The following is a 12,807-nucleotide window of genomic DNA, read 5'->3' as shown; positions in this document are numbered from 1 at the left end:
GTCTCAGACTCCTGGGCTCAAGCAATCCACTCGACTCAGATTACAGATGTGAACCCCCACACCAGACCAGCCTTGGCGTTTTTAAAGTACTTTTACATTGTTGTCTAGATTAAAAGATGCCGCTCTTCTACGAATTGGTACTTACGGATTTATTTTGAGACTCTTTTCAGGTTTAGTCCACAAACCAATATGCAGCAAACTTTTAATTCTTTATCCCAAAAAGGGGGCCACAATGCATAGATGATTGACCGGTCACCCTCATGCTGTGTAACACATGCTCATATACCATGTAGAAAGTACTAGAAACTGGAAAAGGAATCAATTCCTTTTTATGTCGGCTTGGAACAGGGAAAAGCAAACACTGGTAAAAAGGTGTGACGTTACCCCATGGGCCTGACCCTCCATAGCCACAAAAAAAGTTGGCCAGGAATCCAGGTAGAATCTGCAAAAGTGGACTCCAGCTCTGACACTGCCTGGCAATAAAGTCCTTAGGATGTTAATAGAGGCTGAGTGAAAGTAGAAAGTAAAATGAAGGACCATATTGTTTCCCAACCAATGCAGTATCCTGATGATGATTCTGTAGAGCAGGGTGAATCTAAATCTAAATGTGGATTTTAATACAATTCTGCAGCAGCCATCCCTGAAGCTTTTTCTGCAGGATCCTATATAGGGCTGTAGGCTATTTCTGTATCTGTGCCTTCTTCTTTTCTTCCCTACTGTAAGGGTTATTATTGAGTTAAAATGAGGAAACTGAGGCCGGTATCAGAAAATTAAATGTCAATTTATTTAGCTCCCAGGCGAGATTCTATGGTCTGGGAAAGGGGCCAGAGAAGTCTGCGCCTGACTCCTCTGGGCGTGGGGTTTTATAGGGAGTGAAGGCATTTTGATTGGTTGTGGGGAAACAGGATGTGGACAGGACAGGCTGCTATTGGTAGGTGGGTGGGACCGCCGGTAAGCTGGCGCCCAGGGATGGATGGCAAGTTTGGCGGGGCTTTCCAATGGCGAGCTAGGTGCCGAGTGTAGAGTTTAGTGTCCCATGCAAACTTGGGTGCAGAGTGCAGAGGTGGGTGTTGGGGAAGCTATGTGGCAAAACCAGATGCTGAGTAATGAGCGTGGAGTGATGATGTGGTTTTCAGGTGCAGGGAGGGATGGGTGTGTCCCAGCTCCCAGCAAGGCAACGGGCCTTACACCCACCTTACCCTTCAGCTATGACCAAGCCTTTCACATAAACCAGGGTGGCAGGAAAAGGACAGCGTGAAGGAGAAACTATTAGCTAGAGCAGACCACAGTTACATTTGGCCTTGGCGTATGGACTAGCTTTGCTTCCCTCAAGAGCTAGAGACCCTCTTGGTCCTAGCATGTCCCAGAGCACTGTGCCAGTCTCTTATCATAGTCCCCACTGTTCCTGATGTTTCCGTGAAGCCTCTGGAACACCAGGATTTCTTGGCTTGTTTGTTCTTGCTTCTTGAAACTTTTCTTTACCAGAAGACGAAAAAGTGGCCCACTGGCCTCAAAACATTTATATACAAGAATCAGTTATATTCATCAGTTTTTATGATGAACCATGTAGGATTGAACTAGGGATGAGCTGAACCATGTCCCAGGGCCATGATGCTAGAAAATCACAAAAACCTGGTAGGTCTGGGTGTGCTGGCTCACATCCATAATCTCAGCCCTTTGGGAGGCCAAGGCGGGAGGATCCATTGAGGCCAGAAGTTCAAGAGCAGCCTGTGCATCAAAGCGAGACCTCATCTCTCCAAAAAATAAAGAAGGTTATCTGGGCATGGTGGCATGAGCCTATAGTCCCACCTATTCAGGAAGCTGAGACAGGAGGAGTATTTGAGCCTAGGAGGTCGAGGCTACAGTGACCCATGATTACACCCTGCATTCCAGCCTGGGCAGCAGAGAGACGCTGTCTAAGAGGAAAAAGAAAAATTGGTAGGCCTCCAGAGCAAAAGTGAATTTTGGAGTGTGAACAAGGGCAAGAGCCCTGAATGGTAAGAGGAAAGAGCTCCATGTGACCCTTTACCATTCTGAGATTGAGCCAAAAATAATATGTCAACTTGAAACAGGATCCAGTTGATTAACAAATGGTTTCATGGATAAAAAATTAATTTCTTAAGGAATAATGTCTTGGAACTTCAAGTTCGTTAAGAAAAAAAAAGCCTCAGTGTTTGAGGACTATCAAAAAAAATCAGAATTTAAGAGGCATGTATTAGTCTATTCCTGCATTGTGATAAAGAAATACCTGAGTCTGAGTAATTTATCAAGAAAAGAGATTTAATTGGCTTACAGTTCTGCAAGCTGTACAGGAATGATTTTGGCATCTGGCTTCTGGGGAGGCCTCAGGAAACTTACAGTCATGGAGGAAGGTGAAGGGAAAGCAGGCATGTCATACATGTCTGGTGCTGGCACGAGAGAGAGAGAGAGAGACAGAGAGACAGAGAGACAGAAAGAGGAGAGAGAGGAGATGCCGTGCACATTGAAACAACCAGATCTTGTGAGAATTCTATCATGAGAACAGCACCAAAGGGGAAAATCCCCGCTGACGCATGATTCAATCACCTCCTGCCAGGCCCCACCTCCAATACTGGGAATTACAGTTTGACATCAGTTTGGCCAGGGACACAAATTCAAACCGTATCAAGATAGAACAAGGCGAATGTAAGAAAACCTGGCCAGGCATGGTGGTTCACACCTGTAATCCCAGCACTTTGGGAGGCTGAAGCAGGTGGATCACTTGAGGTCAAGAGTTTGAGACCAGCCTGGCCAACATGGCAAAACTCCATCTCTGCTAAATCTACAAAAATTAGCCAGATGTGGTGGCATGCACCTGTAGTCTCAACTACTTGGGAGACTGAGGCAAGATAATTGTTTGAACCCAGGAAACAGAGATTGCAGTGAGCCAAGATCACACCACTTCATTCCAGTGCTGGGCGACAAAGCAATACTCTGTTTAAAAAAAAAAAGTAGGAAAACCTTACCATTTGCCCAATTTCTAGAGAATATGAAAGAATCTATATCACAGAAAATCATCTTGACTTTAATAGTTTCTGTCACGCATGTGGCAGATGTTAAACTGTATTGAGCAGTTCTGTTTGAGGATGTTTACAGTCGAAGAGCACACAGGAAATGACTTGTGCTGGGCCTTAATGGCAGGGGGGGCAAATGTGGGGAAATATTTACTTATGTGTAGCATTTATCTTCGTATATAGCAAATGTCTACTAATAAGCACTTACTCTATATAGTCAGCCCTGCTTATCCATGGGTTCCACATTCATGGATTCAACTAACTGTGGATGGAAAATGTTAAAAAATATACAAAAATAAGAATGATAGACATTAAAAGCAATGTAGTTGAATAATTAGTTATTCAACTATTTACATTGTATTAGGTATCATAAGTGATCTAGCTAGCGATAAAGCATACAGAGGTAGTGTGTGTAGGTTATGTGCAAATAGTATGCTGTTTTATATCAAGGACTTGAACATCCGTAGATTTTGGAGGTCTTGGAAACAATATCATGGCAGATATCAAGGGGTGACTGTATACCCAGTACTCGCCTTAGCCTGGTGCAGTGCATCTTCCGTAATCTCATTACGTTAAAGAACGGTGCTCTTACTCTTGTTTTAGCCATGTGAAAACATGCTCAGTGAGGCCAAAGAATTTGCCCAGGCCACTCATGTAATAAATGGCAGAATCAACATTCATATCCAGGTCCACTTGAAATCCCTTATTCTTGAACCAATATGAAGGAAATTAATGTGGAAAATACCTTCCATGTTGGACGCACTGCAAGCCGAAGTGAGACCAGGGAATCAGAAGTGACATTGTCATCTGGCTCTTTGGTATAGCATCCTGGGGTCTTTTATCTTGGCTACATCTGTTCCCCCGAAACCCTTGACTGTACTTCTAGTCTAATTCTAGAAATATAGTTCCTGAAGTAAAGATATTAAGGAATGGGTGTCTGCTGTTCTTTCCTAGTTCTATAAAGCTAATTCCCATATAAACTACATCTAATGGTAGCATCGCTGGTTACAGGAGGTAAGGCAAGAACAGAGGCACATTCCAACTTAACATCTTAACCTAAGAGCATCAAATTATTACCTGTGGTCCCGGGAATTACACGCCAATTTCCACCAACACTGTACGTTCTTTTTCCTTTTTCAGTCCCCTCTTGCTGCTACTCAGATAATGGAAAAGTGATAAAAAGTTGGTAAAAGTCATAAGATTTTCTATGGGGTCTTCTGTCAAGTCAGGCATTAAAAATTTGTCTTACATCGATGAAAAAATACATGCAATGCTTAAACTCCGTATCTTCTAAGAAATAAAATACCTGAGGCCGGGCGCGGTGGCTCAAGCCTGTAATCCCAGCACTTTGGGAGGCCGAGGCGGGTGGATCACGAGGTCGAGAGATCGAGACCATCCTGGTCAACATGGTGAAACCCCGTCTCTACTAAAAATACTAAAAATTAGCTGGACATGGTGGCGCGTGCCTGTAATCCCAGCTACTCAGGAGGCTGAGGCAGGAGAATTGCCTGAGCCCAGGAGGCGGAGGTTGCGGTGAGCCGAGATCGCGCCATTGCACTCAGCCTGGACAACAAGAGCGAAACTCCGTCTCCAAAAAAAAAAAAAAAAAAAGAAAGAAATAAAATACCTGAAAGAAGTGAAAGACCATACTAGCATTTTCTTAAATCTTGGATCTGTCCTATAGTGATTAGAAACTTTTCTGAATAATGGATGGATCTACTCATGGAAATTGTATTTCTAGTGGTAAAATTGAGTTTTAGGATGATTACATTTTTGGGAGGCTGAGGCAGGAGGATTACGAGAGGCCCAGGAGTTTGAGACCAGCCTGGGCAACATAGCAACACCTTGTCTCTACAAAATTTTAAAAAATAAAATAAAATGTATAAACTTTAAAATATTTTTAAGATTACATTTCACTAAAAAGGGCACCATTCTTTTTTTTTTTTTTTTTTTTTTTGAGACGGAGTTTCGCTCTTGTTACCCAGGCTGGAGTGCAATGGCGTGATCTCGGCTCACCACAGCCTCCGCCTCCTGGGTTCAGGCAATTCTCCTGCCTCAGCCTCCTGAGTAGCTGGGATTACAGGCACGCGCCACCATGCCCAGCTAATTTTTTGTATTTTTAGTAGAGACGGGGTTTCACCATGTTGACCAGGATGGTCTCGATCTCTTGACCTCATGATCCACCTGCCTCGGCCTCCCAAAGTGCTGGGATTACAGGCGTGAGCCACCGCGCCCGGCCCCTAAAAGGGCACCATTCTTTAGTGCTGGGTATAGTATAAAACAGCAAGGCCCATTTGGACAGTGGTTTGGAATAGAATTTTAAAAAGTCTTAATAACTCATGGCTGACACATGCTACATCTGGGACTCCACCCTAAGGAAATAACTCTAAATAGAGGCTTTTTGTACAAAGTTTTTTCAAAGCAGAATATTCTTCATATTTAATAATATGAACTATTAAATATCAAAAAAGAGTGATTGGTTGAGGTGGTCTTTTAATCTGTTCGTTTGTTTATTTTTGAGATGGAGTCTCACTCTGTCACCCAGGCTAGAGCACAGTGGTGCCGTGATCTTGGCTCACTGCAGCCTCTGCTTCCCAGGTTCAAGCGATTCTCCTGTCTCAGCCTCCCAAGGAGCTGGGATTACAGGCATGCACCACTGTGCCCAGCTAATTTTTGTATTTTTGTAGCAATGGGGTTTCACCATGTTGACCAGGCTGGTTTTGAACTCTTGACCTCAGATCATCTGCCCACCTCATGTTCCCAAAATGCTGGGATTATAGGCATGAACCACTGCGTCTGGCCAAGATAGTTTAAAAATATATTTTTAAAAGTATATCGTGTGTGTGTATGTGTGTGTGCATGTGTGTGTGTGTTTAAGAGAAGAGGTCTCACTTTGTTGCCCAGGCTGGTCTCAAACTCCTGGGCTCAAGTGATACTCCCACCATGCCCTCCCAAAGTGTTGGGATTTACAGGCATGGGCCACAGGACCTGGCCTTTAAAAAAAATACAGAATTTTTTAATGCATTTTAACATTGTATGAAATGCCATATATTATGATTGTAGCTCTGGAAGAAAATTTTACGTATTTAAGAAAATTCCTAGAATAAAATGGGAGCATCATACTATCAAGGACTGTGCTTCAGTGGTACCCCTGTAGGCACCTCTAACGTGTATTTTTTTTTTTTTTTTTTTTTGAGACGGAGTTTCACTCTTGTTACCCAGGCTGGAGTGCAATGGCGTGATCTCAGCTCACCACAGCCTCCGCCTCCTGGGTTCAGGCAATTCTCCTGCCTCAGCCTCCTGAGTAGCCGGGATTACAGGTACACGCCACCATGCCCAGTTAGTTTTTTGTATTTTTAGTAGAGATGGGATTTCACCATGTTGACCAGGATGGTCTCGATCTCCTGACCTTGTGATCCACCCGCCTCGGCCTCCCAAAGTGCTGGGATTACAGGCTTGAGCCACCACGCCCGGCCTCTAATGTGTATTTTTAATTCCCGTGTTTCAACACAAGAAGCAGCACCCCTTGCATCATTAAAAATTGCAGTCGATGTCAGTCAACACCAGCCTAGCCAATATGGTGAAACCCCATCTGTACTAAAAATATAAAAATTAGCCAAGCATGGTGGTGGGCACCAATTCTCCCAGCTACTAAGAAGGCTGGGGCAGAAGAATCCCTTGAATCCAGGAGGCAGAGGTTGCAGTGAGCTGGAATCATGCCATTGCACTCCAGCCTAGGTGTCGCAGTGAGACTCAGTCTCAAAAAAATACACAGATGTGTGTGTGTGTGCGTGTGTGTGTGTATACACACACATATATATATATACACATATTTTTGAGTAATATGTAACAACATCCACTATATAATTGCAAAAAAAAAATTTACAGTTCCTTGCAGCAATGAATAAGAGTTGCTGTATATATATATATATGGTGGATGTTGCCAGTTGGGGTGGCTCACGCCTGTAGTCCCAGCACTTTGGGAGGCCGAGGCAGGCAGATCACCTAAGGTTCAAGAACATGGTGAAACCCCATCTCTACTAAAAATACAAAAATTAGCTAGGCGTGGTGCTGCCTGCCTGTAATCCCAGCTACTCAGGAGGCTGAGGCAGGAGAATTGCTTGACCCAGGAGGCAGAGGTTGCAGTGAGCCAAGATGGTACCACTGCACTCCATCTTGGGCGACAGAGTGAGACTCTTTCTAAAAAAAAAAAATTAAAAGATATATATATGTGTGTGTGTGTGTGTGTGTGTGTGTGTGTGTGTGTAGTGGATGTCAAGAACTGGCTTCCAAATATTTAAATCCACATGACGTCTTTTGTGCCTGTATCTAGAACTTGGTCCTCCTGTCCCAGTCTGCCGATTGTAACTACATCTTAGTAACATCGGGGCTCTTAACTCAAGTCTTCCACCCAGACAACAGTCAGGTAGAACAAATTAACTTTGGAAATAAATATGGGTTCTGTCTACTCCAACTCCCCCTCATCTTCTCTGGCAAGTCCTGGTAAAGAGCTCACTGAGTAGGGAGAAACTGCTCCGTGCTCCTGAATGGTTGAAATAATTTTTTAAAAGAGTAGGTTAAAAAGAACATCACATGAAAAGCTATGTTACTTTGTATATATCATGTGTATAAGACATATATAGAAGAGGCCAGGCACCATGGCTCATACCTGTAAATCCCAGCACTTTGGGAGGCTGGGGTGATCCCTTAGATCACCTAAGGTCAGGAGTTTGAGACCAGCCTGGCCAACTCAGTGAAAGCCGTCTCTACTAAGAATACAAAAAATTACCTGGGCATGGCGGCTCATGCCTGTAATCCCAGCTACTCGGCAAACTGAGGCAGAAGAATCACTTGAACTCAGAAAGAGGAGGTTGCAGTGAGCTGAGACTGTACCACTGAACTCCAGCCTGGGCTACAGAGTGAGACTCTGTCAAACAAACAAACAAGAAATATGTAGATGCAATTCGCTTGCCCATAAGCGGAAAGAAACACAATACCCATTAGAACAGTACCATTTTCACCATTTCTGAGCTTACCTGTTTTTCCATCTTGTGGATAAGTAGGTATTGGCTAACGAAAGAACAAATGCTTGTCCACACATTCATTTGGTTTGGTTTGGCTTTTTCTTTTCTTTGAGACAGGGACCTGCTTTGTCCCCAGGCTGGAGTGCAGTCACATGATCACAGCTCACTGTAGCCTAGACCTCCTGGGCTTAAGTGATCCTCTTGCCTCAGTCTCCCAAGTAGTTAGGACTATAGGTGCCTGCCATGACACCTAGTTAATTTTTGGTTTTGATTTTTAGTGAGAAGAGGTCTTGTTACGTTGCCCAGCCTGATCTTGAACTCCCAGGCTCAAGCAATACTCTTGTCTTGGCCTCACAAAGTGCTGGGATTACAGGTGTGAGCCACCTCTCCCAGCTCTTTATCTGTAAAATTTCAAAGCATCAAATGAGGAAGGGGAGCTTAATTAATATCATCTTTAGTAGTTGGACAAACTCAAGGAGGAGAAATCACAGAAGAAAAGGTCATTGCTTTGGTGATTCCCTGCAGCCATGAGTAAGAGTTCCTACAGCTGTAGCGTACATTCCCTGGCTTATTTTTCATTCAAAAGATTGTACCTTTTGGAATTATGTCACTAATAATCAATGAATTAAAGTAGATGTTTGCAGTAGTGAGGCAGTTACTAAGTCCTTTCCACCGAAACCAAAGAATGGTGTTTTATTCATGTTTGTGTTTTCTCATTTACAATTGCTACAAGCCCCAGTGCTGAAAACACGTATTTCCGTGACTCATCTTCACCTTCATTACTTGTAGTGCTTTCAAAGAGAACAATGGCTTTTTTCTAGTTCAGAAATGGGTGTTATGTAGCTCAGAGCTAGGAGGTTTCACGTATTGTAAATATAAGCTGTTTTGTGATGAAGAACAGTACGGAGGGGAAACCCACAATGATTACAGTAGTTCTTCAGTGTATCTTTGTGTTTGCGGGGGGAAGAGGAGGGACACTGTTGTTTTGCTCTTAATTTTCTCCCTTTTCCTTTTTCCACTTTAGACAAAGCCCGTTGCATTTGCGGTTCGGACAAATGTCAGCTACAGCGCAGCCCATGAAGATGACGTTCCAGTGCCTGGCATGGCCATTTCCTTCGAATCAAAAGATTTTCTGCATGTTAAGGAAGTAAGGAAAATAATTTCATTTTCTATCAGCATGATGTTTCACCTTGAAATACCATTTCTTATTTCCTATTCACATGCCACTTCTGTGAAGTAGCATTGCACATCGCTGCAGTTGTGTGACATACATGCTAAATCAATGGCTCTCAACCTCCACTCATAGAAATAGACCTTTTAAAGCCGAAAGAAGTCACAGGCCTCTTGGAATAACTTCGGTGCTCCCCGGGGCTCTGTGGCCCAGAAATTGGAAACTGCTAGAGTAGATGATTCTGTTTTATGCTTAACTTCTACTTCTTCTGGTGTTTCACCTTGACTAGTGCAGTTTTTCCTGATGCTTGGAGTTTAGTCATCTGGGGAGGGTTTACTCATAGTATCTAGAAATCATGACTCTTCTCTCTGCTGACAGTGTCTAAATTCAAACCACTGTTGCCCTTTTTCCTCCTTAAATGCTAAATTTCTGCAGTGGATGAGAGAATGCTAAGAATTGACGCCGATAAGGCAGCAAAGAGATACCACGAAAAGTCCTTTTCCTAAACGCTAAATGTCTCCACCTCTTAGTAAGCAATGACACAACCTGCAAATTGGAAACATTCATCCTTAATTAAGGTTTGTTTGGAGTCAACATTTATCAAATGCCTGCTTTGTGAAGCACTGTGTTAACTGACCAGAAATTTCCCCCGTAGAATATTCTATGTGTATGAGCCTGAGGCTTCTCTTGGACCTGGAGGAATTATACTTGGAGCCCTTCCATCTAATGGATAATATGTCATGGGGAGCATGTGTAAATTGAACTCTTCACTGCACTGAAGGGTGTCAGCAAAGAAGGTGATGATGGCTGCCAATTAAAAGAACCTAGAAGACTGGGTACTATGGCTCCTGCCTGTAATCCAGGCACTTTGGGAGGCTGAGGAAGGCAAATCTCTTGAGCCCAGGAGTTTGACACCAGCCTGGGCAACAGGGTAAAACACTATCTCTACAAAAAAAAAAAAAAAAAAAAAAAAAGAGAGAGAGAGAAAATAGCTGGGCATGGTGGCACACACCAGTAGTCCCAGCTACTCAGGAGGCTAAGGTCAGTGGATTGATTGATGGAGCCTGGGAGTTCAGGACAGGAGTGACCTGGGATCGTATCACTGCCCTCCAGCCTGGGCAACAGAGCGAGACCCTATCTCAATTAAAAATGAAAGACCCTAGGCCGGGCGCGGTGGCTCAAGCCTGTAATCCCAGCACTTTGAGAGGCCGAGGCGGGTGGATCACGAGGTCGAGAGATCGAGACCATCCTGGTCAACATGGTGAAACCCCGTCTCTACTAAAAATACAAAAAATTAGCTGGGCATAGTGGCACGTGCCTGTAATCCCAGCTACTCAGGAGGCTGAGGCAGGAGAATTGCCTGAACCCGGGAGGCAGAGGTTGCGGTGAGCCGAGATCGCGCCATTGCACTCCAGCCTGGGTAACGAGCGAAACTCCGTCTCAAAAAAAAAAAAAAAAAAAAATGAAAGACCCTAAAGAATTTCGAGCCTACCATTTCGGTAACCTCTGAAAAGAGATGTCAAATACTGGCTAAGTGAGAACAATAGAAACAGTTACCAGAAGTGATGGTGTGCCTAGAATCTCACTTCACAACAGAAAGTTAGATTACTACTGGGTGTCTTCTTGATGGTTGGTACTGAAAGGGGGATCTTTCCGCCATGAAAGGAAATGAAAAACAGAATGTATATTCTTCTTTGACGTGTTCAAGGACAGATTTATTCAGTCAAGGAAAATGAAGGCAAATTGTAAAGATTTAAGATACATCTTCCAGCTGCAAGAGACAAATTGTCAACATCACACAAGTAGAGAAATCACCTGTGAATGTCACATTGTGTAATTATAAAACTTTTTGCATAAAGATAAATTATCCTGTGACACAAAATATTTAAGGGAGATTTCAATGTTTATCTCTTTCTCTCCATACTTCCAATTGGTCTGATTACATAAGAGGAAGATTTCTGTAACATTTCTTCCTAAAGATCTCTTGGTAGGATGGGCTATTGTTCTTTGGACCCAGAGAGTTTATCCCAACTCATGGTGACAGCAGCTGCTGCAACGCAATTCAGCCTGGTCCTACGGCAGCACCAGGACAGGCAAGGAATGCAGAGCCTTTGATAGATTATTGAGGACACTAGAAGCATTTCTTACATGCAAAACCCATGAAATGAAGCATTTCTTGAATGATAATATTTGAGGCATAGTTCATTGTCACTGCCACATTTCTCTCCAGTGAAAATAGTTGGTGTGGAAGAACAAGGAGCTGACCTTCTGCGTGCTGATTTTTAATGCTTTTGATTTTGTGTTTAGAAATTTAACAATGACTGGTGGATAGGACGTTTGGTCAAAGAAGGCTGTGAAATCGGATTCATTCCAAGCCCAGTCAAACTAGAAAACATGAGGCTGCAGCATGAACAGAGAGCCAAGCAAGGGAAATTCTACTCCAGGTATGAGACAGATGTCAAGTGTTTGCATAAAAGTTAGATTATACGACTATTTGTGTGCTGTTGCCTGTGGTATTCGATATCCTTTATTATGTATTAACGAGGAGGCGGGTGATAAGATTTTCTGATAGCATCACAAATCTTGCATTTTCCTGCCTTTAAAAAAACTTCAGTCCAGCGCCTGATTTTCATCCTATTTGGGAAAGTCTTAAGTTGTTATCATTAATGAAAAGAGCTAAGGTCATAGAGTATTAAATTCAGTCTCCAGTGTAGAGGAAATTACGAAATCTTCATCATTGACTGAAAAATAGTCTGGTACAGAATAGCCCTGGTGACTAATCCCAGTGTCTGTAGCTGCCTGGTATGGCTGAGAGATGACAGTCTCAGACATCATCAGGAAATGGCAGCTCTTGTCATCTGTTAGTTTCATTTTCACCTGAGAAACTCAATTTTTAGTTCTACCCACTGTTAAGAACTTAAAGAGAAGCTAAGTATGAAACAAGTTAAAACTGCCTGCGCAGATGGCAATTAGATGAGTTATGTAAGAGGCTGGGGCTGAATAATCCCTCCTAGGATGCGTGAGGTTGTCTGCCCATCTCGAAAAGCATCACTAGAAAGGCTTCTGGTACATGTACTGAATTTTACACCGAATCGTATGCAGACAGGTCTACGGACGCAAAATGCCTCTCCCTATGTGAAACGGACGTAGGCAAGACCTTTCTTAAATGTGAATCACTGGATTTCTGTTTTCTCCATCTTACATCTTATTTGTTTATCTAAGATGCAGATTCCTTTGTCAGTGATAACACTTTAATGTCAGCAAGAATTTTTTTTCAAGCATCAGCAGATGAGTGAAACAAAATATGCTTTGTGGTTTGGAGCACCCATCCTCATTAACTGGCTTTTTATAATGTCAAGTTCATTTAATTCAGATGGATTCCTCTGTGTTTTGAGACCTCCACCCCACAACTGACTTTCATTAATTCCTGGGTTATTGAGAGCACTCGGATGGGGAGATGCATTCAGTCATATAAAAGTAGAGGCATGCATAAAAAAGAACAAGATTGGCCAGCCACAGTGGCTCACACATCTAATCCCAGCACTTTGGGAGGCCAAGGCAGATGGATCACCTGAGGTCA

At 43.1% G+C, this 12,807-nt stretch overlaps 1 protein-coding gene across 9 annotated transcripts in view; it reads left to right on the top strand.

Moving 5' to 3' along the window:
- Window positions 1-12,807, top strand: part of CACNB2 (calcium voltage-gated channel auxiliary subunit beta 2) — a 399,597-nt gene that overhangs the window by 343,390 nt on the left and 43,400 nt on the right. For all 9 annotated transcript variants that reach the window (XM_003930654.4, XM_010341201.3, XM_003930650.4 and 6 more), the window contains 2 exons: window positions 9,081-9,203; window positions 11,535-11,671. In XM_003930654.4, coding sequence (XP_003930703.1) covers window positions 9,081-9,203; window positions 11,535-11,671 — 260 coding nt within the window. The remainder of the gene's footprint in view (window positions 1-9,080; window positions 9,204-11,534; window positions 11,672-12,807) is intronic.

Source organism: Saimiri boliviensis, chromosome 8, assembly GCF_048565385.1.
Source record: "Saimiri boliviensis isolate mSaiBol1 chromosome 8, mSaiBol1.pri, whole genome shotgun sequence".
In the NCBI taxonomy this organism is placed as follows: Eukaryota; Metazoa; Chordata; class Mammalia; order Primates; family Cebidae; genus Saimiri; species Saimiri boliviensis.
Note: the sequence above shows the minus strand (reverse complement) of the source record. Positions and strands in the feature narration are given on the sequence as shown.